General features: G+C 44.1%; 1 protein-coding gene across 3 annotated transcripts in view; it reads right to left on the reverse strand.

Moving 5' to 3' along the window:
- LOC122920366 (phospholipase A and acyltransferase 2-like) overlaps window positions 1–27,997 on the reverse strand; it is a 187,163-nt gene that overhangs the window by 110,675 nt on the left and 48,491 nt on the right. Inside the window, exons 1-2 of one of the 3 annotated variants that reach the window (XM_044269806.1) lie at window positions 23,696–23,714; window positions 12,131–12,185 (exon numbers count right to left, since the gene is read on the reverse strand). In XM_044269806.1, the coding sequence (XP_044125741.1) occupies window positions 12,131–12,142 (12 nt within the window). In that variant the 5' untranslated portion in view covers window positions 12,143–12,185; window positions 23,696–23,714. Of the gene's footprint in view, window positions 1–12,130; window positions 12,186–12,871; window positions 12,959–23,695; window positions 23,715–27,997 lie in introns of those variants that run through there. The other 2 variants (XM_044269805.1, XM_044269807.1) reach the window with 2 other exon arrangements.

Raw genomic sequence — 27,997 nt, forward strand, 5'->3', positions numbered from 1 at the left:
AATGAGTTGATTATGTAAATGTTTAACTAAGTCTTCAGTTGGAAATGATCCAGAAATTTGCTTTATAACTCTGCTTTCTTTCAATAAAGTTTAGAAACTCTTGAAACACAGCTCTATTCCTGTGTTGGTTTTTCTCTATGGATATCCATAACTTCTAATTTGGAGTCCATTCGGTTTGGGTATTTGCCCTAACACATAGTGATCTTAATATATGACTTTCCACATAGATCTACCCACTGCATCTTTTATACCTTGTATCTGACAAATTGTATATATAGCAGTGTTGTATCAGGTATGAGGTATAAAGGATGCAGTGTGTATATGTATTTATATACCGACACTTATAAATTATTATGTATAGGTATTTATTTAGCTCCAGAGGGTACAATGGGCAGTGGTTAGGCGTGCAGATCACAGAGGGGCCTGGGCACTTACAGCAGGAACGCTGCCCCTAGGCACTAGTGAGCCCTCATTTGCATAACATTATAAACTCTTTTTTGAAGCTTACTGCATTGGACAAAAACAACAATGGTACTTTTATAATTGTGTGTGCAAGAACGCTATATAAGCAGTGCAGAACATGAAAACTTGACAAACTCTTTAAAGGTCAATAACTTTTCATAAAACTTTTCATACAGACATATCAAAAGTTGTGATCAGTTGGGGTCTGAGCGCTGAAACCCCCACCGATCCCTAGAATGAGGAGAGAGAAGCGTGCTCATATCACATTCTCTCTCTTCGCTGCTGAGGACAAAATTGAAAGGGGCCCAAAGACTTCTATGGAACCCGTCTTGTGTGGCAAGGAGAGAGAGTCATATGCACAAAGTTTCTCTTCCCTCTGTGAGGGTGTGAACCGAGAGCAAGGCAGGTGGTTTGATTCCGCAACCAGAAAAGAGTGCGTATGCAGAAGTCAAGATTAAGAAAATTGCATTTACTATCAATTAATAAAAGCAGGTTAACAATAAAACAGTATGAACAATTCAAATCAAATACTACAACAATCTCCACCTTTGCTGTGTCCGTGTTCGCGGTGCGGACACTAAGGAATAGCAGTCCCAGGAACTATCCCTAACTGACCCTAACTTTCAAGCGGGTGCGCACCCCCCTTATCCCAGTGGTCCAAGTGGACCTCTTACAGTTTGTGGAAGTGCACGTGGGGCCCGATGTCGTCCTTTTCCTTTATAACCAGCGCAGGATCCGCAACAAAGAAGTCCTCCTCAGCAGGCCGGAAAACCAGATGGATATAATCCAGAATTTTACAGTGACTGTCCGGTACCTCGACAGCACTGTGAGTCTCTTTACTGTTTGGGGCAATCCACTCAGCCCAATGTCGGCTCCACAGGTTAGCTGCTGCACACAGTCCTTTTTAACTTGGCTTCACTAAATGCACGGTCTCTTTATACTCCATCCGTCTCTAGACTGAAGTTCACACAGCTTGGCTGCACAGGAACGTCCTTTAGTATCTCCACACACGTCTTACACAGCACAGAACTTGCTTTCTATCTAGCCAAGATGGCAGCCGTTGTAGTTTCAGTCCCTCTTCCTCATTCTTCCTGCTCACACTGAGGCAGGCTGACATCATAAGGGGCGTGTCACTTCAACACTTAACTGCTGTTTTAAAGAGCCACTACCACATTAATACACTTTCTCTATGGCAAACTTCAATGCAAATTGGTCCTATGCTGCCATCTACTGACCAAACAAATACTGCAGGCATTTACATTTATCTGTATTACTAGAATAGCATTATACATTAAATTTTAACACAGTTTACCAGGATAACGAAACTTAGACACATTACATGACTGTTTCTTACATATTCCCCCCCACTTTAAGATTGGCAGTCCCTGCCAATGACTGAATATCCAGAGGGCTGTACTCTTATATGTAGAGTGGTAATGTACCGTTGTATGGCAGGCCAAATAAACTCGTCCTGCGCATACCGAACAGGGGGAATGCCAGCATTTGGTCTAGTGGTGCGTCTGAGAACCACTGGTATACTCTGGGGTACTGTAGCCATAGGCTGAGAAGGACCAGCAGACTCCGCATCATAGGGGGCACAGGCTGGGGGCACACTAGTCACAGGTGGAACATCCTCAGGAGCGGGGATTGGCCAACAATCATCCTCATCATCGTAAGCCCATTCCACACCACCAGTCTCGGACTGTGGGAGCTCGTTGACATTATCAGTTCCATCACAATTTGCTTCTTCAGATTGACACAGGCGCAACATATTTCTGTGAAGTACTCGGACACAATCAGTTCCTTCCTTCTGAACTTCGTACACAGGCCCATTTGCATACTTGCGGGCAACTACACGATATGGCACAGCCTCCCACCTGCTTTCCAATTTTCCTTGAGGCTTCTTGACACGTACCAGCACCAGGTCACCTGGCTGCAATGGTGCCCTTTGCACCGGGGTCTTATCAGGATGAGAATTTTCTTGCAGACGCTGTCGCACCAATCGATGAACTGTCTCAAGTCTCTGCCGGTGTGCTCGCACCCAGGAGGCTGGATCTCTTGGAGGGAACCCATCCACATCATTTAACTGTAACTCTCCGACACTTCGCCCAGACCGTCCAAAGAGGAGAGTATAAGGAGAATACCCCGTTGTAGAATGGACCTGATTGTTATAGGCCCACACCATCTCAGACAAGAACTGAGGCCACTGTAACTTCTTGTCCTCCTCCAAAGTCCGCACCATCTGTAGCAGAGTTCTATTAAATCGTTCGCAGGCTCCGTTTCCTTGGGGATGGTATGGAGTCGTGTGCGACTTCTTTATCCCGTAGATACGTTGAACTTCTTTCATTACATGTCCCTCAAAGCAAGCTCCTTGGTCAGAGTGGATGCGTTGTGGACACCCGTACACTCGGATGAAATCTTGGCATAGGGCTCGAGCTGCTGACTCAGCGGTCTGGTCCTTGGTGGCGGTCACCACCGCAAATTTGGTGAAGTGGTCCACCATTACGAGGCAGTACTGGTGCCCACTGTTGGATGGGCCCACCATTAGGTAGTCTATCATGACGATCTCCAAAGGTTCCTGGGTCACTATGGTTTGCAGGGGAGCTCTTTGTTCTATTGCCTTATGGATCTCACAAGTTCGACATCTATGACATACTTCTTCGACCATTTGACGGAGAGCTGGACAGTAAATCAGTCGCTGTAGCCAACGAAAGGTCTTCTCATGACCAAAATGTCCATTCTTATTATGAGCCTCAAGAGCCAATGATTGAGCCAGTTCACTAGGCACTACGATTTGGTAACAAATGTCGATTTCAGAAGGCAGATATACCTTTCGGCATAGCACTCCATTTTTCATCTCTAACTTTTCCCACTGACTCAGGACTAATAGCATTTCACGGGTCAGTCGTTCTCTTTCCTCTTTACAGGGCTTCTTGCCTTTCTCAACACACTTGATCATTTTCGCCAGCCCCTCATGGGCCTGCTGTATTTGCACCCATTCCTGTAGTGAGGGGCCAAAGAAAGGAGCCGTTTCGGTCCCTTCCACTGCACACTGCATAGCAGTGACCAAGGCTTGTGAAAATCTGCTGAAGTCAGGCATCTCCACATGCTCCAACTCATGATCCACGTCTCCGTTGGGGGCCTGGGTAGTTACCCTAGAAAGTCCATCGGCATTTTGGTTCTCCGTCTTGGACCGATACTTAATGCGGTAATTGAACTTAGACATTCGGGCTATCCACCTCTGCTCCAAAGCCCCGAGCTTGGCATTTTCCAGGTGAGCCAATGGGTTGTTGTCAGTCAGTACTAAGACTTCAGCTCTGGTCAAATACTCAGAGAATTTCTCAGTCATGGCCCATACCAGTGCCAACAGTTCTAACTTAAATGAACTATAATTGTCAGGGTTTCTCTCAGAATCTCGCAAGGATCGGCTGGCATACGCTATGACACGCTCTTGGCCATCCTGGAACTGAGATAGCACCGCTCCGAGACCATACAGGCTTGCATCGGTATATAGCTGGAAGGGCAAGTGGTAATCAGCATACGCCAAGATTGGGGCCGTTGTAAGAGCATCCTTCAATGCCTGGAAGGCATGTTCCTGTTCAGGGCCCCATTTCACGGACCGGTTCTTCGGGCCCCCGGCGGTGCCTCGTAGAAGAGCATTAAGTGGCGCTGCTACTCTAGCAAAGTCCTTAATAAACCGTCGATAGTAGCCGGCTACTCCCAGGAACGCCCTCACTTCTCGCAGGGTAGTCGGTGTCGGCCAGTCTTGAACAGCCGCTATCTTGTCCCTTGACGGCCTCACCCCTTCTCCTGATACACAATGACCCAAGTAATCAATTTCAGATTGAAACAACCGACATTTACTGGGTTTCAGTTTGAGCCCATGTTCCCGCAATCGTTGAAATACTTGTCCCAACTGGCGGAGATGGTCCTCAAAGGTTGCAGAGTACACTATAATGTCATCCAAGTAGATGAGAGTGAATTCAAAGTTGAAGTCACCAAGACATTTCTCCATCAATCGTTGAAACGTTCCAGGTGCATTTGTCAATCCAAAGGGCATCCGGTTAAATTCGTATAGTCCCATGGGCAAGATAAAGGCTGTCTTTTCCTTATCTTTCTCGGCCATTGGCACCTGCCAATACCCACTAGCCAGGTCTAATGAGGAGAAGTACCGGGCTCTTCCTAGTGCCGAAAGGGACTCCTCAATCCGAGGTAAGGGGTAGGAATCTCGTACGGTGCAGGTATTCAACTTTCGATAGTCTACACAAAACCGAATGGACCCATCTTTCTTCCTTACTAGTACCACTGGAGCTGCCCAGGGACTTTGGCTTTCTTGAATGATCCCACCCTGCAGCATCTGGGTCAACAGTTCTTTCACCTCCTGATACATCTGTGGAGGAATTTGTCGGTAGCGCTCTCTGATTGGAAGGGTGTCTCCTGTGGGAATCTCATGGTAGATCCCTGTTGTACATCCAAAATCTTCAGCATGACGTGCAAAGGTTGTGCGGTTTTCCCATAACAGTTCATCTACCTTCCGGATCTGTTCCAGAGAACACGAAGAAGTCTCTATCTTCATCTGTTCTCGAATTGCACCGCCATTCCCTTTAGGGGTGGGGTTCTCGCCTTCCCCCATAGACACGGTTACGGCCCATTCACCTCGTTCAGCCGGCCTCAACTGCATCGGGGTCGCTTTCCTCACTTCCTCCGGAGTCACATAGAGGTTAGCCAGCAGCCTTCCTGGGGCTAGGTCTACACTCTGATCCTGAGTGTTCACACATCGGAGGGGTACTCTCCCATTGCGGACTACTGCCAAGGAACGGGCTACTAGCGGATCAACACTTCTTCCGGCTGTCGGCAGTGGTTCTATCAACACAGCTATGCCCTCTAGTTTCCTACAGGTGCCTACAGGCATGGACACTATCATCTCCCGTCTGGGTGGCAACGTAACTTTTGTATGCAGAGGGACCGAAATTCGAGCAAGAGGACACTGTGCATCTGAACTTTTCTGTAAGCCACATGTTCGGACCAGCTGCTGGAAGGCCGTTTGAGTAGGCCGATGGCTAGTGGTTTCTCTCCAATAACCGTGACCTTTCTTTTCAAAGAGAATCTGATCCAATTCTTTTAACACATTCATCCCCAAGATGACAGGGACCTTTACTTCATGTGACTCCTGTACTACCACAATGCCTTTCTTGCCTAGATCTTGGCCACATAATCTGACATTCATCCAGGCCACTCCCACCACCGGTACTGGTAACTGATTAGCTGCGACCACTCATATAAATGTACGGGGATCATATTTCACATGTCGCTGAAAATACTGTTCGTAACAGTCTCTACTCAGGGTTGTTACTTGGGAACCCGTGTCAATCATCCCGGTAACCGGAATACCTTCCAATTCCATCTGTATGATGGGACTTGCAGCGATCAGATCCTCTTCAGGGCATTCTCCTCTCATAATCTCCTCAGTTTCCCCTGCTGCCCGCCCTACTGCAGCAGGGGATTTCAGTTTAACGGCAGTCTCTCATAAGCTTGTAGCTGCTCTGGACATCTAGCAGCAATGTGGCCCACGCGTCCACAATCCCAGCAGCGTATTTCCCGTCGCTCTGGCCATCGGTTTGGTCCCCTTCGGTAAGCCCCATCGTTCTCTCCTGAGAGTTGTACTACATTATTGGGACCCCTTCGGTAGGTCCTATCCTCATCCCTCCAGTAGGGTTGTGGGTGATTCTGACCTTCTTGGTATGAACGGCCCACCCCTTCATCTCTAGTTTTCTGGAGGCCTGCAATTCTCATAGAATTCTCATTACAATTGGTTTGTAGGTGTTCCATTTGCTCTTGCAATTTCTGCATTACTGTAAGTATCTCTTTAACTGTCCCTTTTTCCACTGTTTCGGGGCCAGAGCTAGCCCCCTGCGACAATGTAACTCCAACTGCGGTCTGAGGCTTCTGAACCATACTATTGGCACGTGAGATGGCCTCCACCTGTACGTCATGAAATTTAGCATCAGTCTCCCGTCGTATAAAGTCCTGCATAGCAACAGTCAAGCTGCCATCTCGGATCCCCAGAACAAACTGGTCACGGAGTGTCCGATCAGGGTTACAGAAGGCTGGTGAGCCCCCTCTTTCCTTCCCTTGAATATCTCGGAGCAGTTCTTGTAGGGCATTTGCATACTGAGGGAGACTTTCATTCTCCTTTTGTACCCTCTGGAAGAACCGTGCCTGCAGGGACCCCAGCAATGCGGTTTCTCCATAAATAGTTTCTAGAATCTGGACAACTTGCTCAAATGTCTGTCTTTGTTCAAATGGCCGCAATATCACTGTAGTCTTAGCATCTCCTTGTAATGTCAATATGGCTAGCTCTACTAGTACTTCTGGTGCGGTCTGGTACATGCGCTGTACCATTCGTATCTGCTCTGCCCACACACTCACAGACATATTATTGCCATCAAACTTTGCTAACTGACTCATTACAGCCCCTGCTGGCATTCTTCCTCCAACACCATCCCTCCTAATGGGTGCGTCGCCGTCCATTCTGGTAGGCGGATCCTGCCGACTACGCCAATTTGTGAACCGAGAGCAAGGCAGGTGGTTTGATTCCGCAACCAGAAAAGAGTGCGTACGCAGAAGTCAAGATTAAGAAAATTGCATTTACTATCAATTAATAAAAGCAGGTTAACAATAAAACAGTATGAACAATTCAAATCAAATACTACAACAATCTCCACCTTTGCTGTGTCCGTGTTCGCGGTGCGGACACTAAGGAATAGCAGTCCCAGGAACTATCCCTAACTGACCCTAACTTTCAAGCGGGTGCGCACCCCCCTTATCCCAGTGGTCCAAGTGGACCTCTTACAGTTTGTGGAAGTGCACGGTGGGGCCCGATGTCGTCCTTTTCCTTTATAACCAGCGCAGGATCCGCAACAAAGAAGTCCTCCTCAGCAGGCCGGAAAACCAGATGGATATAATCCAGAATTTTACAGTGACTGTCCGGTACCTCGACAGCACTGTGAGTCTCTTTACTGTTTGGGGCAATCCACTCAGCCCACTGTCGGCTCCACAGGTTAGCTGCTGCACACAGTCCTTTTAGCTTGGCTTCACTAAATGCACGGTCTCTTTATACTCCGTCCGTCTCTAGACTGAAGTTCACACAGCTTGGCTGCACAGGAACGTCCTTTAGTATCTCCACACACGTCTTACACAGCACAGAACTTGCTTTCTATCTAGCCAAGATGGCAGCCGTTATAGTTTCAGTCCCTCTTCCTCATTCTTCCTGCTCACACTGAGGCAGGCTGACATCATAAGGGGCGTGTCACTTCAACACTTAACTGCTGTTTTAAAGAGCCACTACCACATTAATACACTTTCTCTATGGCAAACTTCAATGCAAATTGGTCCTATGCTGCCATCTACTGACCAAACGAATACTGCAGGCATTTACATTTATCTGTATTACTAGAATAGCATTATACATTAAATTTTAACACAGTTTACCAGGATAACGAAACTTAGACACATTACATGACTGTTTCTTACAAGGGTCCTAGTACTTAGATCCCAATAACTGCACTCATGATCAAACTGCATCAGTGCAGTTCTGAGTATATGATAGCTCAAGTACCTGTGATGACATCATCATCACAAGTCCTTAGCTGCCCTTAACCCACTGAAAGTACAGGAACTGCACTGATAATCGGTGCAAATCCAAGGTTAGGAGCACTAAAGAACCTCTGATGACATCATTACAGGTCCTTACCCACCTAAGAGTACAGGACACAGTACTGATAAGGGTCTATTTCCATGGTGAGGAGCACTCAAGGATCAGTTGATGAGGTCATCACAGGTCCTTCACCAGCTAACAGTACGGTAACAGCACTGAATAAGTGAAAAGTAGCATTTATGTAAGTGTTCTGTTTTGGGGGCTGTGGGACTTTTTTGTACATGTTCTGTGTGGTTTCTTTTGTGTGTTGGGTTTAGACTAGAGTAAGGGTTGTTTTTGTGGACAACATTAGTTCTCAGGGGGCGGGGCTAGATTCTCTCAGAAGCCCATACATTCTAGTCATAATCAGTCTCACTGCTCCTATACTGTCACTCTAGAAGAGAGGTGAGAAATGTAACCCCTTTCTTGACATCTGCCATACATATACGGTGGATGTTGAATCTTTAAAGATGGCACCTGCTCAGAAGTTTTTCATAGTCATAAAAATAAAGAAAACTCTTTGAATGAGAAGGTCTGTACTGTATGTCTCTGACCATGTCATTAGATATTTCTGCCTTGCACTTTTATTTAATTTTTTGCCTTGATGGCTTACATAGGGGCATGACCAAGTAAAGCAAAATTTGCCACAGCATTCATTGTGTTCCACTATTTTTACATGATGTCAAATGTGGTTGGTGGGGTTTTTGTACCAGGGCTGCTTTGTAAAGCCAGTCCTGCCCTGACTTGAACCAGGGCTTGAAGCAATGGCCTGGTAGTTACCCTGCAACACAATCTTATTGAAGGCATACTGAACCAGCATGGCTTTATGCCCTTATGAGTAGCCCTAAGCCAAACGTGACAACGTGAGTCCACACCTGGACTGTGGAATTCTTTGACTATTTGGATTCAGGACTAGGATCGCCAGGGACACCATACTTTACTGTGCTGCTTGGGCAGATAGATCATTGTATGAAGTATATGCATGTTTATCTCTATTCAGAGGATGTATATTGTGAAAAGGAAATAATATGCAAAGCAACATGGCTTCCTTCAAACAGATGCTGAGGCGAGCAAGTCTGTGGTCTACCACAACCCTCTATATGACCATCCTTACATTGCCTTGCAAAAGTATTCACCCCATGTTTTTTCTGTTTTGTTTCATTACAACCTGGAATTAAAATAGATTTTAATTTATATTTTATGTAATGGACTTTGTCTAATAAACAAAAAATAAACACAAACTAAAAAGTTATGAGCGCATACCGTATGTATTCACCCCATTTACCATGATATCGCTAAATAAAGACTAGCCCAACCAATTAACTTAAAAAGTCATATAACTATTTGAATAACGTCCCCCTGTGTGCAATGAAAGTGTCACATGATTTATTTTTTTCCAGATGACGTGACTATTATTATAGCTGTTCGGAATGGCCCATGAATCTGCAACATTAATACATAAGCAACATGAAGACCAAGGACCTCTCCAAACAGGTGAGAAGCAAAGCTGTGGAGAAGTATAGATCAGAAGTCTAGATTAGGTAATAAAAAAATATCCCAAGCTATGAACATCCCACCTAGCAACATAACGGGGAGCTAAACCTAAGCATGATCATGTGGTAGCTAGGTTCAGGTTATCTAAGAATTCTGTTATGTATAACTTATGGTCCGTGGTAGTGGAATCCATAACGGAATTCTTAGATAACCCAAACCATGTACGCCGAACTTGAAAACACAAGTTCGCTCACCCCTAGTAGTAGCATTTCTCAGAGCACTCTGCACTGTTGGTTTTCATCCGCTTGGCTCGGCTTCTCCAGTGTGTGGAGTATGGCTCTCATATACTTTCTGTGGATCTCTACGCTGCATGCTGGAAACGCCAAACAGGGCAGATGAAACCTTAAGGTGCAGAGCATTCTGAATAGTGCCGCTGCATGGTCCTGCTTTCACCAAAGGTTTATATGCCCTTTAAAGGGAACCTGTCACCGGGATTTGGGGGATAGAGCTGAGGACATGGGTTGCTAGATGGCCGCTAGGACATCTGCAATACCCAGTCCCCATAGCTCTGTGTGCTTTTATTGTGTAAAAAAAACTATTTTATACATATGCAAATTAACCTGAGATGAGTCCTGTCCCTGAGATGAGGAATTTATAACAAGGTGCACGCCTCATCATAAATTAGGTGCATCCTCCTGCAGTCCATGCGCCTAGTCAGTAATCTATAACAGCTCAGAGCTGACATATATTTCTGGCTTCATTTACACCAGAAAACTGGCATACATGAAGATAAACTTGTCAGAGCGGCTGGCCACACCCCCTCCCTGCCCTTGCCATGCCACCTTTTAAGAAAAGTGGCAAGAACAGTAAAAAATGGGAAATGCATACATTTTTAAAAAAAGTCGCACCTGTGACTTTTTAACACCACTTTTCAGGGAACGATAAATCTCCCCGTTAGTGTGGCGCAAATCCAACACTTTCCCTTACTACAAGAACACCATTGCCACAGTGAAGCATGGTGGCTCACCTTCCAGCAGGACAATGACCCTAAACTAACTACTAAAGCTACACTGGACTAGTTCAATGTATTAGAACTGCCTGGTCAAAACCAAGGCCTTCAATCCTATTGAGAATCTGTAGCACAACCCATCTTACTTAAAAGAGCTGTTTTACGTGGAAGAATGGGCAAAATTCCCAGTGTCCAGATGTGCTTATGTAATAGCAAAAGAACAGATTATGTGAAATGTAATACAATAAGTTCATCAGGGAAACAGACCTCAATGGTGGTCTGACATTGAAATGTACTGTTCCTTGCTCTGAGGTGTGTCTATACCGTAGATTGCATTATAATATTTGGCAAAAAAAAAGCTTTTACAATTACACTGGACATGCCTGTCGCATAAGTGGGATTTCTTGCCTTATAAATGGGGTTGGGACAGGTATGTCCAGTGTAATTGTAAAAGCTTTTTTTTGCCAAATATTATAATGCAATCTACGGTATAGACACACCTCAGAGCAAGGAACAGTACATTTTAATGTCAGACCACCATCCCCATTCTTTTGCTACAGGCATGTTGGGACCATCAGTTGCGTTGTAGAGAAGTCAGGTGGATACACAGCTGATAGTCCTACTGAATAGACTGTTAGAATTTGTATTATGGCAAGAAAAAGCAGCTAAGTAAAGAAAAACAAGTGGCCATCATTACTTTAAGAAATGAAGGTCAGTCAGTCAGCTGAAAAATTGGGAAAACTTTGAAAGTAAGGGCTATTTGACCATGAAGAATAGCTCTATCTATGTAATACCTCTACAGATTTGCATCAAAAGGTGGCTACAAAAATATTACTGTTTTCGTTTTTTTTGTTTTCTTAATTATTGTTTGTGTCACAGTAAGAATATTTCAAAGTTGTAGGTGTGTTGTGTACATCAAATGGTGCAAACCCACAAAAATGCATTTTAATTCCATGTTGTATTGCAACAAAACATGAAAAATATCAATAGTGAGGCGGATACTTTTGCAAGGCACTGTAGATGTACAGTATGTTGGTGTAACAGGGCGCAAATGTAAAGGACGGCATTTTCTGCAATCATCCGCTGTTCTTTAGAAATGATGCTTGTAAATCAGGGGTGCGCAACCTTTTCTGGTTGGGGGCCACATTGTCGGGCTGAACCGATTTCAAGGACCGAAAAATAAAGGGGTATTACCAACTGAAATACTGTATTTTTGGCATATTAAACATACAGTATATACTATAAATGTCTAGTTACAGTTCTAGGACTCCCATCTAATAGGAGAATACATAAAAGATACATGTAAGAAGCCATAAGACATAGATCTACATGTCTTTTACCAGATGTTTGGGGTCACACAGAATGGTATCAAGGGCTGCATGTGATCCCCAGGCCGCAGGTTGTGCACCCCTGTTGTAAATGGTCATAATACTATAGTAAACTGTAGAAAGGTAGATATTTCCACGTACCACTAGCGGCATGGCTCCTGCTTTCTATGTATTCCTGTCAATTCTGCAAATTTGCCTATAAAATATATAAGTTGATATTTTCAGCATATATTTTATAAAAAATATTATCAGTCTTCCTAATGAGAATCTATCATCCTAGGTAGGAAAGCATCAACCAAAAATGCACATTAAACAGGAATAAGCTTATATACCGCTCATATATTTGTAGTGATGTTCATGCTACATATTGTTAGGGTATGCCATCACTTTCTGATTTTCTTTATGGGTGGGGGGTCCAACTGCTGGGATCTCCATCAATCCTGAAAGTAAATGGGCCACAGTGCAAATGTGCAAAGTTTTTCAATGTGAAATGCGACCAGCTGTGAGCTAGCTGCAGCAGATATGAAGCACTTCTCTGCACAGGTGATATTCACCATGAGGTATTTATGCCGCATGGTGAACGACGCCTTTTCACATCCGCTGGAGCTGATCACAGTTGTGGACCATGTGTGCCTCACGCTCGCACAGGACAAATTAAAACCAGCGGACACAACACCAGCCATAATGAATCGTAATGTTTTATTCTTTACGCTAATCTCACTAACAGAGAACCAAGCTATAAACGGCAAATGTGAAGGAGCTTTTATAAAGAATGGAGAAGTGTTAGGTGGAATTAACAGGAGGGGAGAGAGAAGGAACAGAGTAGGTGTGTAATCTTATAGTAATCTTATAGTAATCTTATAGAACATATAATCTACTTACTCTACAGCCAGTTCCTCCACAGCACTACTCGTGACAGAACTGGTGGACTGCTTTATACAGATTCTTTCACTTTCCTATTCATGAAGGCATTGTTGTTAGAACAGAAACTGAAAGGTTGCTATGAGCGGATGTGAGGTGCATCTGGGACAATTTCTATTTTAGCTGAATTACTCAAATGTTATGTTGTACTGTACCTTTATTAAATGTGTATTGTATACAGGTCCTTCTAAAAAAATTAGCATATTGTGATAAAGTTCATTATTTTCTGTAATGTACTGATAAACATTAGACTTTCATATATTTTAGATTCATTACACACAACTGAAGTAGTTCAAGCCTTTTATTGTTTTAATATTGATGATTTTGGCATACAGCTTATGAAAACCTAAAAAAAATTCCATATCATGAAAAGGTTCTCTAAACGAGCTATTAACCTAATCATCTGAATCAACTAATTAACTCTAAACACCTGCAAAAGATTCCTGAGGCTTTTAAAAACTCCCAGCCTGGTTCATTACTCAAAACCGCAATCATGGGTAAGACTGCCGACCTGACTGCTGTCCAGAAGGCCATCATTGACACCCTCAAGCAAGAGGGTAAGACACAAAAAGAAATTTCTGAACGAATAGGCTGTTTCCAGAGTGCTGTATCAAGGCACCTCAGTGGGAAGTCTGTGGGAAGGAAAAAGTGTGGCAGAAAACGCTGCACAACGAGAAGAGGTGACCGGACCCTGAGGAAGATTGTGGAGAAGGACCGATTCCAGACCTTGGGGGACCTGCGGAAGCAGTGGACTGAGTCTGAAGTAGAAACATCCAGAGCCACCGTGTACAGGCGTGTGCAGGAAATGGGCTACAGGTGCCGCATTCCCCAGGTCAAGCCACTTTTGAACCAGAAACAGCGGCAGAAGCGCCTGACCTGGGCTACAGAGAAGCAGCACTGGACTGTTGCTCAGTGGTCCAAAGTACTTTTTTTCGGATGAGAGCAAATTTTGCATGTCATTCGGAAATCAAGGTGCCAGAGTCTGGAGGAAGACTGGGGAGAGGGAAATGCCAAAATGCCTGAAGTCCAGTGTCAAGTACCCACAGTCAGTGATGGTCTGGGGTGCCATGTCAGCTGCTGGTGTTGGTCCACTGTGTTTTATCAAGGGCAGGGTCAATGCAGCTAGCTAGCAGGAGATTTTGGAGCACTTCATGCTTCCATCTGCTGAAAAGCTTTATGGAGATGAAGATTTCATTTTTCAGCACGACCTGGCACCTGCTCACAGTGCCAAAACCACTGGTAAATGGTTTACTGACCATGGTATTACTGTGCTCAATTGGCCTGCCAACTCTCCTGACCTGAACCCCATAGAGAATCTGTGGGATATTGGGAAGAGAAAGTTGAGAGACGCAAGACCCAACACTCTGGATGAGCTTAAGGCCGCTATCGAAGCATCCTGGGCCTCCATAACACCTCAGCAGTGCCACAGGCTGATTGCCTCCATTCCACGCCGCATTGAAGCAGTAATTTCTGCAAAAGGATTCCCGACCAAGTATTGAGTGCATAACTGAACATAATTATTTGAAGGTTGACTTTTTTTGTATTAAAAACACTTTTCTTTTATTGGTCGGATTAAATATGCTAATTTTTTTGGATAGGAATTTTGGGTTTTCATGAGCTGTATGCCAAAATTATCAATATTAAAACAATAAAAGGCTTGAACTACTTCAGTTGTGTGTAATGAATCTAAAATATATGAAAGTCTAATGTTTATCAGTACATTACAGAAAATAATTACCTTTATCACAATATGCTAATTTTTTTAGAAGGACATGTATATCATTAAAAAATAAACAAAGTTTGAGCAGCTCTCACCTGCCTAGGATTCCCACTTTGAGGCACGGAACCGCTCCCTCACCCAGACTGGGAGCAAGTAATGATAAATGCAGAAAAAGGAAAGTTGCCCAGCCTGTCTTTGTGGTGATCCAAAAAGCACTTTATTGAGTATCAAATGTTAAAAACATCCAGGTACAGGTTGCATATGTCTACACGTTTCAGGCAGAAAACAATTTAGCCCTTACTCATGACTGCTCAAGATACAGTACAGACCAAAAGTTTGGACACACCTTCTCATTCAAAGTGTTTTCTTTATTTTCATGACTATGAAAATTGAAGATTCACACTGAAGGCATCAAAACTATAAATTAACACATGTGGAATTATATACATAACAAACAAGTGTGAAACAACTGAAAATATATCATATTCTAGGTTCTTCAAAGTAGCCACCTTTTGCTTTGATTACTGCTTTGCACAATCTTGGCATTCTCTTGATGAGCTTCAAGAGGTAGTCACCTGAAATGGTCTTCCAACAGTCTTGAAGGAGTTCCCAGAGATTCTTAGCACTTGTTGGCCCTTTTGCCTTCACTCTGCGTTCCAGCTCACCCCAAACCATCTCGCCCGGTGACTGTGGAGGCCAGGTCATCTGGCGCAGCACCCCATCACTCTCCTCCATGGTCAAATAGCCCTTACACACCCTGGAGGTGTGTTTGGGGTCATTGTCCTGTTGAAAAATAAATGATGGTCCAACTAAACACAAACCGGATGGAATAGCATGCCGCTGCAAGATGCTGTGGTAGCCATGCTGGTTCAGTATGCCTTCAATTTTGAATAAATCCCCAACAGTGTTACCAGCAAAGCACCCCCACACCATCACACCTCCTCCTCCATGCTTCACGGTGGGAACCAGGCATGTAGAGTCCATCCGTTCACCTTTTCTGCGTCGCACAAAGACACGGTGGTTGGAACCAAAGATCTCAAATTTGGACTCATCAGACCAAAGCACAGATTTCCACTGGTCTAATGTCCATTCCTTGTGTTCTTTAGCCCGAACAAGTCTCTTCTGCTTGTTGCCTGTCCTAAGCAATGGTTTCCTAGCAGATATTCTACCACAGTCTCCTCTTAACAGTTGTTCTAGAGATGTATCTGCTGCTAGAACTCTGTGTGGCATTGACCTGGTCTCTAATCTGAGCTGCTGTTAACCTGGGATTTCTGAGGCTGGTGACTCGGATGAACTTATCCTCCGCAACAGAGGTGACTCTTGGTCTTCCTTTCCTGGGGCGGTCCGCATGTGAGCCAGTTTCTTTGTAGTGCTTGATGGTTTTTGTGACTGCACTTGGGGACACTTTCAAAGTTTTCCCAATTTTTCGGACTGACTGACCTTCATTTCTTAAAGTAATGATGGCCACTCATTTTTCTTTACTTAGCTGCTTTTTTCTTGCCATAATACAAATTCTAACAGTCTATTCAGTAGGACTGTCAGCTGTGTATCCACCTGACTTCTCCACAACGCAACTGATGGTCCCAACCCCATTTATAAGGCAAGAAGATTTCAATTACTGACCGGTAATTGGTTTTTCCTCTAGCCCCCACAGCGGCACGACAGGAGGATACCCTGCCTCCCGAGGGACAGGAAACAACGTGGAGATCTTTAAATACTCCCCTTACCTGCTCCAGTAAATAACCGAGAAACTCTGGAATAGATACGACAATATTAATCTTTATGTGTTATTGAAATTAGACAAGGATACTTTCCAAGAAAAGACAAAAGACTTTATATTTTTTTTTTTTTATAAAAGTTTGAATAATTACTGGGAGGGAAATTCCCTGTGCCGCTGTGGGGGCTAGAGGAAAAACCAATTACCGGTAAGTAATTGAAATCTTTCCAAACGCCCCCCCCAGCGTCACGACAGGAGGAATAACAAAGGAATCCTATATCGGGGGGACAACTGCAGATAATACTCTGCGAGCAAATGATAACTCCCTGTTCTTCAACACGTCTAACTGATAATGTCTAAAGAGAGTGGAAGGTGACGACCAGGTGGCTGCCTGGCAAATTTGTTCTAATGGAACCTCCGCTGATTCAGCCCAAGAGGCTGCTACAGATCGGGTTGAGTGGGCCTTCAGGCCCGCCGGAGGAGGAACTTCTTTTAAGTCATAACAAGTCAAGATTGCAGATCTGATCCATCGACTAACAGATGTTTTGCTTGCTGCGTTCCCCTTATTTGGACCTGCAAATTGAATAAACAGTCTGTCCGTTTTCCGGAGATCTTCCGTAGACTTTAGGTAGGTAAGTACTGCTCTTCTTACATCCAGGTTATGGAACCATCTTTGCTCCTGACTGCCTGATGGGGATCCAAAGGAAGGGAGGGACACTTCCTGTAGACAGTGTAACTTAGAGACCACCTTAGGCAAAAAAGAGGGAGAATGTCTCAGTACTATCCTATCATCCTTGATGGACAGGTAGGGGGGCCTGCACGAGAAGGCCTGGATTTCCCCCACCCTTCTAGCCGTGGTGATAGCTACTAAGAAAACTGTTTTAACAGTAAGCAATTTTAGAGATATTTTAGATAAGGGTTCAAAAGGACTGTCTGATAAGGCAGCCAAGACTAAATTCAAGTCCCAAGGGGGGTCAATGGACCTCACTATTGGTTGTTTTCTCCGAGCTCCTCTCACAAACCTCTTAACAAGGTCTACTTCTGCTAATTTTATATCAAGTAAGGCACTCAAAGCTGATATGTGGACTTTTATAGTGCTGACCCTTAGCCCCTTCTGTAGTCCTGACTGGAGGATCTCTAGGACCTTAGTGATTACAAGGGGACCTCTTGTATCACCGCCTGTAAATTTTCTGAAAGACTGCCAGATTCTGTCATAAATCTTAGATGTCACCTTCTTGCGACTATAAAGAACTGTGGAAATTACCGCGTCCGAGAGGCCCTTTCCTTTTAATATCTCCCGCTCAGTCTCCATGCTGCTAACTGAAGTTGTGTTGTCCTGGGATGCCATACTGGGCCTTGATGAAGGAGATCCGGGATGTTTGGTAGTAGCCACACGTCTCCTGCTGACATCCTCATTAGGAGAGGGAACCACGATCTCTTGGGCCAGTAAGGTGCAATCAGGATCAGTCTGTGGTTCTCCTGTAGCACCTTTTGCAGCACTCTGGGGATTAACGCAAAGGGAGGGAAGGCATACAAGTTTACTTTTGGCCACGAGTGGGAGAGAGAATCCACTATGAGTGGGTGATCTGTATAAGCTAGAGAGCCGAACTTCTCTATTTGTCTGTTTTGACGCGTGGCGAACAGATCTATTTCTGGAAGGAACCATCTTTGTGCTATCTGGTGGAATATTCTTGGGTTTAAGGACCATTCCCCTTCCTTTAAGACATCCCTGCTGAGAAAATCCGCGACTGTGTTCTCTTCTCCCCTTATGTGAACTGCCAATAATGACAGTATGCTCCTTTCTGCCCACTGGAAAATCTCGCTTGTGACCCTTGCTAAGGATGGGCTTCTTGTGCCTCCCTGCCTGTTTAGATAGGCCACAGCTGTAGTGTTGTCTGACAGTATTCTCACTTTTTTCCCGCAGATTTCTGAGTGAAGGGCCTTCAAGGCTTCCCAGACTGCAGTTAACTCCTTCAGGTTGGAAGAGGCTAGGTTTAGATGTCCTTGCCAGCCACCCTGTACTACGGACCTGTCTGTAAAGGCTCCCCAGCCGTTCTTGCTGGCATCTGTAGTAACAGTGATTACATTTGTTTGTTGCCACGGGACGCCTGCGTTTAAATTCTTGCTGATCAACCACCAATTTAAGGAATCTCTTACATACTGAGGGACTTTTACCTTCAGCTCTAGTGAAGCTATGCTCCACCTTCTGAGCATGAAAGACTGAAGGGTTCGTGAGTGAGCCTGAGCCCACTTCACTACTGGGATAGTTGAGGACATCAGACCCAAGATCTTCATTATTGACCTGATTGTCACTCTTGATTTGCTGCGGAATAGAGGAAATTCCTGCTTGATAGTTTGAATTTTCTCCTGTGGGAGGAAGGTCCTCATGAGACCTGAGTCCAGCAGCATTCCTAAAAAGATCTTTCTTTTTTCGGGCCGGAGGTCTGACTTTTCTATATTTATTAGCCACCCCAGATTCGTTAGGCTTTGCTTCACTAACTCTATCTGTTCCAATAGAAGACTCTCTGATCCTGCTGCTATTAGGAAGTCGTCTAAGTAAGGCACAACTAATATGCCTTTTAGATGAAGGATATTTGCCATCACTTTGGAGAAGACTCTTGGTGCTGACGTAATGCCGAACGGAAGGACTTGGAATTGATAATGGTGTACCACCGAATTTTGTTGCACTGCAAATCTGAGGAATTTCTGATGTTCTCTGCAGAATGGAATATGGTAGTACGCGTCGGTGAGGTCTAGGGTTGCCATAAAGATGTTTTTTTGTAATTGACTTATTGTGGATTTTATGCTCTCCATCTTGAACCGTTTGTACAGTAGATGTTGGTTCAGTCCTTTTAAATTTATAATGGCTCTGTATGAGCCGTTTGGTTTTTTGACTTGAAATATAGGAGAATAATAACCTGTTCCCTGTTCTTCTGGGGGAACTGACACTATAGCTTCCTTTTGTAAAAGGATCTTTATCTGATCTAGAATTAACGCCTGAACTGGATTTTTTTTTTTTTGGTGATGTGGAACACCTCCTGGGGAAGAGAGGACAAGTCCAACTTTAGGCCTGATGAGACTACATCCAACACCCAAGGGGAGTTGGAAATATTCTCCCAGGCTGGGAGGAAGTATTTTAGCCTTCCTCCTACCCTGCTTCTGGCGTCATTGTTTTGATGACTTTTGGGAGGAGTCTGAGGGGTTGAAAAAAAAAACCTCAACCTCTTCCTCTTCCCGAACGCCACCGGGGAGAAAAATCTTTTCTTTTCTGGTCTTGTCTGCCCCTAGATGTAGGAAAAAATCGTCTTTGACGAAAATTCCTTTGTTCAGAGGGAAAGCCCTTCTTTTTGTCTGTGGCCTTTTCTAGGATGTCGTCCAGGACTGACCCGAACACCCTATCACCTTCGCAGGGGATGCCGCAGAGCTTGTTTTTAGATGCCGCATCACCTGACCAGGACCTAAGCCACACCGCCCTTCTTGTGGAATTTGAGAGGGCCGCTGATCTGGCCAAAAATTTAGCTGCCTGCTTAAGAACTGGCAGAGATGCTAAAATATCCTCTCTAGGGGTTCCCGTTACTAAGTGTTCTTCTAACTGGTTTAACCAGATAGACATGGACCTGGCTGTATAGGTTGAGGCTACGCTAGGTCTAAGGATGGACATGGAAGCCTCCCATGACTTTTTTAGTAGAGCCTCGCTTCTCTTATCCATCGGGTCCTTTAGGAGACCCAAATCCTCAAAGGGTAAAGCCGATTTTTTTGTAATTTTTGCTACCGGGGCATCCACTCTAGGACGTATCTTCCTCTGAAAAGGGATATTTCCTTTTCAGGACCCTAGATACGCTCTGTCTTTTTTCCAGATCGGTCCATTCCTTATTAATTAATTTTATAATATTAGAGTGTAGGGGAAACACCCTCTTCCTCTTTTCTCCTAAGTCCTTAAACATCAAATCCTGTATAGTTTAGGGTTGCTCTAATGGTTTTCAATAATGCTTTGGTGTCCTCTATGGAACAGAGAGGCTTCCCGGATTCGTCTTCAGAGGAAAGAGGCTCAGACTCCGAGGGGAGCTCCCCTTCATCAAAATCCTCTTCCTGATATTCAGACTCTAAAGTAGCGGACATCTCATTCATGGAAGTAGAAGGTTTCTGGGACGTGGGAGCTAGTCTTTGATCCACAGCGCTACTTACTTCCTCTTTAATAATATTTCTAATGTTGTCCAATAAGGAAGGGGACTCTTCCGAAACAATTTTATCCAAACATTTTGAACAAAGGGGTTTCTTATAACCTGACGGTAAGGCTTTTTTACAGATGGAGCATTTTTTGATTCTGTGGACTTCTGAGCTTCCCTGACCTATAGATATAAGTCAGAAAGCTTGTTTAATAAAGGGGGCTGTCTAGTCTGTTAAAAAAGGGAGAGGTACAGTCCCTTATCCAGTGCAGTAAAAAAGGTAAGAATCTAACCCCTCAGTGATCACAGGCTACCCCAGGTATTTTTTCATTTCCCCCCAGAGAAGGGTAGCTTACCGGGCTGCCGGTCTTGGATGGATCCGTGGGTCTGCGCATTGCGTCCTCTCCTGATGCCGACATGTTGCAGGCTGAAATCAGAGAACGCCGCCGATTCCCGCAACTTTTTAAAACTCCTAGGGGAAATTACGTCTCTCTTCTGCGCCTGTGAGCTTGCGCTCACGTGACCCGCGGTCCCGTGCCTTCCTCTCGCGACACTCAGATCAGGAAGCACTGCCCGGGGCTGCCTCCACCGGAGGACTTGCGCCTGGAAGACAGGGAGAACCGCAGCGCAGTCCCGCAATCCTGCTCCCCTATTTGAAACTGCAGGCGGTCTTTCTTGTAGGGATAAATGAACTCCCACCAGTGAACTCCACGTTAGTCCCAGAGGGACAGGAAACAACTGGAGCAGGTAAGGGGAGGGGAGTATTTAAATATCTCCACGTTGTTTCCTGTCCCTGGGGAGGCGGGGTATCCTCCTGTCGTGCCGCTGGGGGGGCATTTGGACAATCCCACTTATAAAACTTGACAGGGCACACCTGTGAAGTGAAAACCATTTCAGGTGACTACCTCTTGAAGCTCATAAAGAGAATGCCAAGAGTGTGCAAAGCAGTAATCAAAGCAAAAGGTGGCTATTTTGAAGAACCTAGAATATGACATATTTTCAGTTGTTTCACACTTTTTTGTTATATATATAATTCCACATGTGTTAATTCATAGTTTTGATGCCTTCAGTGTGAATCTACAATTTTCATAGTCATGAAAATAAAGAAAACTCTTTGAATGAGAAGGTGTGTCCAAACTTTTGGTCTGTACTGTACACTGAGTTATTCACCTTTACAGGGAAAAAAGGAAGGCTGCACCTGAGGCAATCAAGCATGAGGCAGCTCCTCCCTCCCATAGAGGTGCACAATGGTAAAAAAAAAAAAAACCACATATATAAGTCATCGAGAATAGCTAAAAGAAGTAGGGAAATAGGTGTTAGTATTGTAGGATTAAGTCTAATCTTTTGTTTAACCCTTGAGGCTGGCGACTTTCCAACTGGAAAATCCAGTAGGATTCTCTGTTTAAAAGTTTCCTTTTTCGGTCACCTACTCTCACTGGTCTATTAACCCTTTCAATGCCTTGCACAGACATACCAGACAGACATTGGAAAATCTCGGAAAGGAGATCAAAATCACACAGGACTCACTACTAGATCAAGTCAATAATCCCGAGTTCCTCAAGTTTGACGATAAACTTAAGGAGGATCTCAAACAAACCAAAGAAGCACTCATACAAATGAAACCGTCCAAGTTCAATCGGGACTTGCTGGATTATTGCTGCAAAGAAGTCTATACTTGGGTAGGAATGAGAGCACACACACCACGATCGATACTAAGAGGCTTACGCTCCAAAAAAGCGCATCGCCATAAGGTCTCTTTCAGCTCCACAGAGGCTGATTCACCAGAGTCGGAGTGTGATGTTGATCAATCACAGGTGAAGGCAATTGCAAATCCCCCTGCACAAGAACCTAATTCACACAAGCAGGTGGCAAAAAACGCAGGGCGGGTCGAAGACACCGCAAACCGTCGCTACCCTGCGAGATTCAAAAAGGGGAAAATGAACTACAAGTAATCAATTTATCTGCTTGCATATTGTCGCAACATGAATTGAATGTATTAGAGAGAGGATTGACATTTTCACCATCATGTCACTTCGACCTATATAAAACCATATTGGACATAATAGGTCAGCTCGCAATTACAGCGCCACTACAGCGCCGGGAGGCTCGCTGCTGCACGTACAATATCAGAAGCGTGCAGCGTCTCTCTAGTCAGCAGACCTAAAAGTGTTTGGCAAAACCATTGTTTACCCACCATCAGGGTCGCAATGTATGATGTCTGCCAAACACTAGGTCTAATGCTCCTGATGAATTACTGACAATAGTCGGAAGGGAAACGCGTCAAGCATTAGACTGCAGTACAAGACATACATGCAGACTGACTCTCGCTTTCATATTGAGCCTTTTAGGGAAAAATCCTCTGAGTGTGAGATCCTAAATAGCACTTACTAAGGGGTCCACAACCCGGTGTATGGAGTGCAATACGTGTTCTGAGGGTCATAAGAGGAATTATCCTTTAATTTATATACTCCTAAACATAAAGGTGTCTTTGTAGTAAGGTGTTACTAGGAACCAGCATATAACTAGTCTGTAAAAATTCCAGTTCACCATACTAGCCTATTCGTGTGGAGTTTCATTTTTAATATTACTAAATAAAGTGTTCGTACTTTAGCTAGGCAGTAAACAACTGGCTCGCAATTTAACCTTACAGCAACATTTTCAACGTGATAATTCACATATAAATAGCATTAGTGATGTTGCAGCCAGACCTTTCACCTCCAATATAGATATGACTGTTGATGATTATAATATGACCTTGGCTTCTGATTATGCACATGATTCGGTTAATATGTCATTTATTGAGATGATACATGTATACAATCTGCAGGAACTAGGGAATATGAGTTCTCCTTCAGTCTCTGTTCACCGTTCACAGAACTTTAACCCCTCCAACCGGGATTTCTATCCTATCCAATCTAGATCGCATGCGCTGGATAGATTCCAAGAAATGGTTGAGAGGGATTTAGTTCAGTTGAACAACACAATTATCTCACAAAATAAAGACCCCAGGTTGAAGAATTTATCTAAAAAATAATCTATAGCACTTCGCAATCTAGGGGATAGAGAAGATATTGTGGTCAAGCAGGCTGACGAAGGGGGAGCAGTGGTTATCTTAGATAGTGAATTATATAGGCTCCTTATTCATCAGATGTTACAAAATAATAAGACCTATAGGACCTTACCTGGTAACCCGCTCCCCTCTTTTCAAGCAGAACTCAGGGATCTGCTACTTCATGGGCTGAATATTGGTGTCCTTAATCAAAAAGAATATGATTATATTTTTGTCGAACATCCGGTTATCCCTATTCTGCACGCTCTTCCGAAAGTGCATAAACAAATCTTTCCTCCACCCCTTAGACCCATAGTCTCGGGTATAGGGTCGTCCTACAAGCGACTCTGGAATTGGAATGGTCTGAACAGTACTCATGGGTAACGACTGATGTCATTGCATTATATCCTAGCATTCCACACAATTTAGTTGACATTTCGCTGAGGTGGTTTTTGGAAAATGTTGGGAATTTCTCTGCTGTACTGATCGAGTATGTGGTGGCTGTGGTGGACTTTCTCCTGAGGCGGAACTTTTTTATGTTTGATGAGAGATTCTTTCTACAGACATTGGGGGTGTCGATAGGGGCCAAGTTCTCTCCCTCCATAGCAAATATTTTTATGGCATAGTGGGAGAGAAACTTTCTCCTCATCAACACCAACCCATATGTGGATAGTATAAGGTGGTATGGCCGTTACATCGACAACTTGATCTTCGTCTGGTCAGGTGATATGGCGGTCATACCGTCCTTTGCTCACTATCTAAACTCATGTGTGAACAGTATTCAATTCACTGTTCAGCATGACACCTCGAGCACCGTGTTCTTGGACCTCCGCCTCAGGGGAGACTGCTCCACAGCCTCCATATACACAAGTACTTACAGGAAACCCACAGCGGGCAACACATTATTACATGTCATGTCATGTCATCCCACCCATACAATCAGAAATATACCTAAGGGGGAATTCATTAGGGCTAGGAGAAATTGCAGCCAAAAAGCTACTTATGACACTGAGGCGCAAGACATCATCAACAGATTGACACATAGAGCATATTCCAAACAAATTATGAAAAAACATAATAAAGATGTTCTACACATGGATAGGGACAAATTGATTTCAGTTGATCCCAAAAAATTGAAAGCAACAGGAAACAGGATGAACTGTAACACAAAATACACAAAGAAAAATGTTTTTGTTACACAATATAGCAGCGAATATACACAAATTTGTAACATTATTAAAAAACATTTTCCAGTGCTAGCATGCAACAAAAATTGGGTAACAGTAGCACAAAATGGTGTCAAATGTGCAGCACGAAAAGCTCCAACTATAGCCAAAATGGTGAGTCCGAGCCTTTTTCAGAGTAAGAAGACTTTGACATCACGAGGCACCTGGTTGTCATCTAAAGGAAATTATAAATGTGGCCATTCTATGTGTACTTGCTGCAGATATATGCATACATTTCCAGATGTTTTGAGTCCAGTGTCAATGGTAGGAGCTTTGTGATGAAATCCTTCTTGAATTGTAACACAACGTATGCCATATATTTGATAACCTGCACTGAATGTATGTTACAATATGTAGGATGCACCACCAATGGCATAAAAACACAAATAAGAAAACACATATCAGATGTGCCACACCATGAAAGCCGCAACATTTCAGCAGCAAGTCTTTACTTTGCATTAGTTCGTGGTGGTGACACCTCTGGTATGTCTGTGCAAGGCATTGAAAGGGTTAATAAACCAGTGAGAGGAGGCGACCGAAAAAGGAAACTTTTAAACAGAGAATCCTACTGGATTTTCCAGTTGGAAAGTCGCCAGCCTCAAGGGTTAAACAAAAGATTAGACTTAATCCTACAATACTAACACCTATTTCCCTACTTCTTTTAGCTATTCTCGATGACTTATATGTGTATTTTTTAGTTTGTTTTTACCATTGTGCACCTCTATGGGAGAGAGGAGCTGCCTCATGCTTGATTGCCTCAGGTGTAGCCTTCCTCTTTCCCCTATAAAGGTGAATCTCTCAGTGTATCTTGAGCAGTCATGAGTAAGGGCTAAATTGTTTTCTGCCCGAAACACGTAGACTTATGCAACCTGTACCTGGATGTTTTTAACATTTGATACTCAATAAAGTGCTTTTTGGATCACCACAAAGACAGGCTGGACAACTTCCCTTTTTCTGTATTGTACATATGTATCAACAGTAATTGGGATGTTGTCTGTGAAGATGTCTTTTGAGTGTTCTTTTTCAGGAGACAATTTCAAGCAACCGTAACATGAAAGCAGTATCAAAGCCCCTCCAGAGTGGACTACATTGTGACAAGGCTACTTTACACAAGTTGATATTTCTTTCGATCGAGTGACTAACGAGTAGCTATTCAAGTTGTTAAAGGGGTTGTCCATTTTCTTATATTGATGACCAATCCCCAGGATAGATCATCAATATCTCATCTCTTCACTGTTCACCTGCTCACTTTCGATATTGCAGTGGCAAGCAGTATAATTACAGCGCCCCTGTCCTGTTAAAGGAGTAGTTGTAGTTACACTCCGTCCCATTCAAGTGAAGGGGACGGAGGAGCTGTAATTACACTGCTCGTCAATGAGATGTTGACGGCGGGCAGGTAAACAGCACTCACAGGAGCGCTACGCTCTCTTCAAATAGCAGATCGGCGGGGTGGCCAGGAGTTGGACCCCTGCTGACCTGATATTGATGACCTATCCTAAGGATAGGTCATCAATATAGGACACCAAACAAACCCTCTAATCGGGTAAATGCAATCATGTAATACAGGTAAAAAGTCTCAGGAAACCATTTTATTTCAGAAATGAAAGGGAAAATGAAATATCTAAATACCCCAGAAAGTAATGGGTTAGGAAGACTATCTTTTAGGCTATGTCAGCCATCTTGAAAGCTGCCGTATTGGATCAAGGACAAATTTTTCTAATGAGAAGGGGATCATGTAGCATATCAAAGAAGACCAGAATTTTCTCTGAAATCCATTTCCTGTGATGCACAGCTAGGTGATGTGTGCAATGTGTTCTCCCTAGTGCTGAACACAGAACTTTAAACTTTGAAGTTTTGAACTTTCTGTGTTGATAACTGTAACGGGTTCACTTGTCTGGGTACAGTGCTTGCACTATGCCTTTAAAAACTCTCCTCCAACCTGAATGCTCTCTGTATTTCTTCTTCCTTGGTTAGCTCTCTTAGGATGAGCCAGTTTAGATCCCTGCTGTAATGATTCAAATAAGTGCACACAACTTCCTTTGTTCTTTGAATCAGGCAAAATGCTCTCCCTTTATTAAAAACCACACATCTTATATACCCCTGGACACAGCAGGGCACAAACAGAGAGAACATTGTAGCCACTCCCAGGTGCCTCTGAGTCTGATAGATAGGGAAGCTTCAGATTTCTGACTTTCTTATCTCTCAGCTATGTGAGGACCCTGGGGGGGTGGGGAATACACAGAAATACAACACATTTCCCTTTAGGTGGACAAGTAACATGGTCCTGGGACAGGGAGACACAAAAGAGCACACAGGGCAAGTCAATGGGGGTGGGCAAAGGGCAACATACAAAGTCTTAAAGTCACGGCGCTCCGTGACAATAAATTTTGAACCACTAGAGATATTGCAAATCTTCTGTGGTATGCTACAACTCACCTTCAACTTGCTTTCAAGATGGTGGCCATGTTCCGGACATAGTCTAAAAGATTGGTCCGCTCACCCATTACTGGTTGGCTTATTCAGATATTTCATTTCCCCTTTTGTTTCGGAAATAAAAGGGTGTCCTGAGACTTTCGACTCACCCTGTAGATTGTTTGTCAGGCAAACAGTTGCATTTGCAGCCACTGTGGAACACTGGTGGATCCGGGGGGGGGGGGCAATGGGGCAATTACCTTCCCCCCCCCCCCCCCGCCCCGAGCTGTACCTTTCCTTTCCTCTGATAGGCTGCAGGCATTAGGCCGGCACCCTATCAGAGGCCGGCACAGGTGCGGGACACAGGCCAGAAGAGGCCTGAATTGCATCGCTGGCATGGAGATAAGTATAAGTGTTTTTTTTATTTTATATATACAATACTTTTACTGGCACATTGGGGGGGGATGTTATTACTGGCACATTGGGGGGAGGGCTGCTATTACTGGCACATTGGGGGGCTGTTATTACTAGCACATGATGGGGGGAGTGCTTTTATTACTGGCACATGATGAGGGAGTGCTTTTATTACTGGCACATGATAGGGGGAGTGCTTTTATTACTGGCGCATGATGGGGGAGTGCTTTTACTACTGGCACATGATGAGGGAGTGCTTTTATTACTGGCACATGATGGGGGAGTGCTTTTATTACTGGCACATAATAGAGGGAGTGCTTTTATTACTGGCACATGATGGAGGGAGTGCTTTTATTACTGGCACATGATGGGGGGAGTGCTTT

This window comes from Bufo gargarizans, chromosome 10 (genome assembly GCF_014858855.1).
Source record: "Bufo gargarizans isolate SCDJY-AF-19 chromosome 10, ASM1485885v1, whole genome shotgun sequence".
NCBI lineage: Eukaryota > Metazoa > Chordata > Amphibia > Anura > Bufonidae > Bufo > Bufo gargarizans.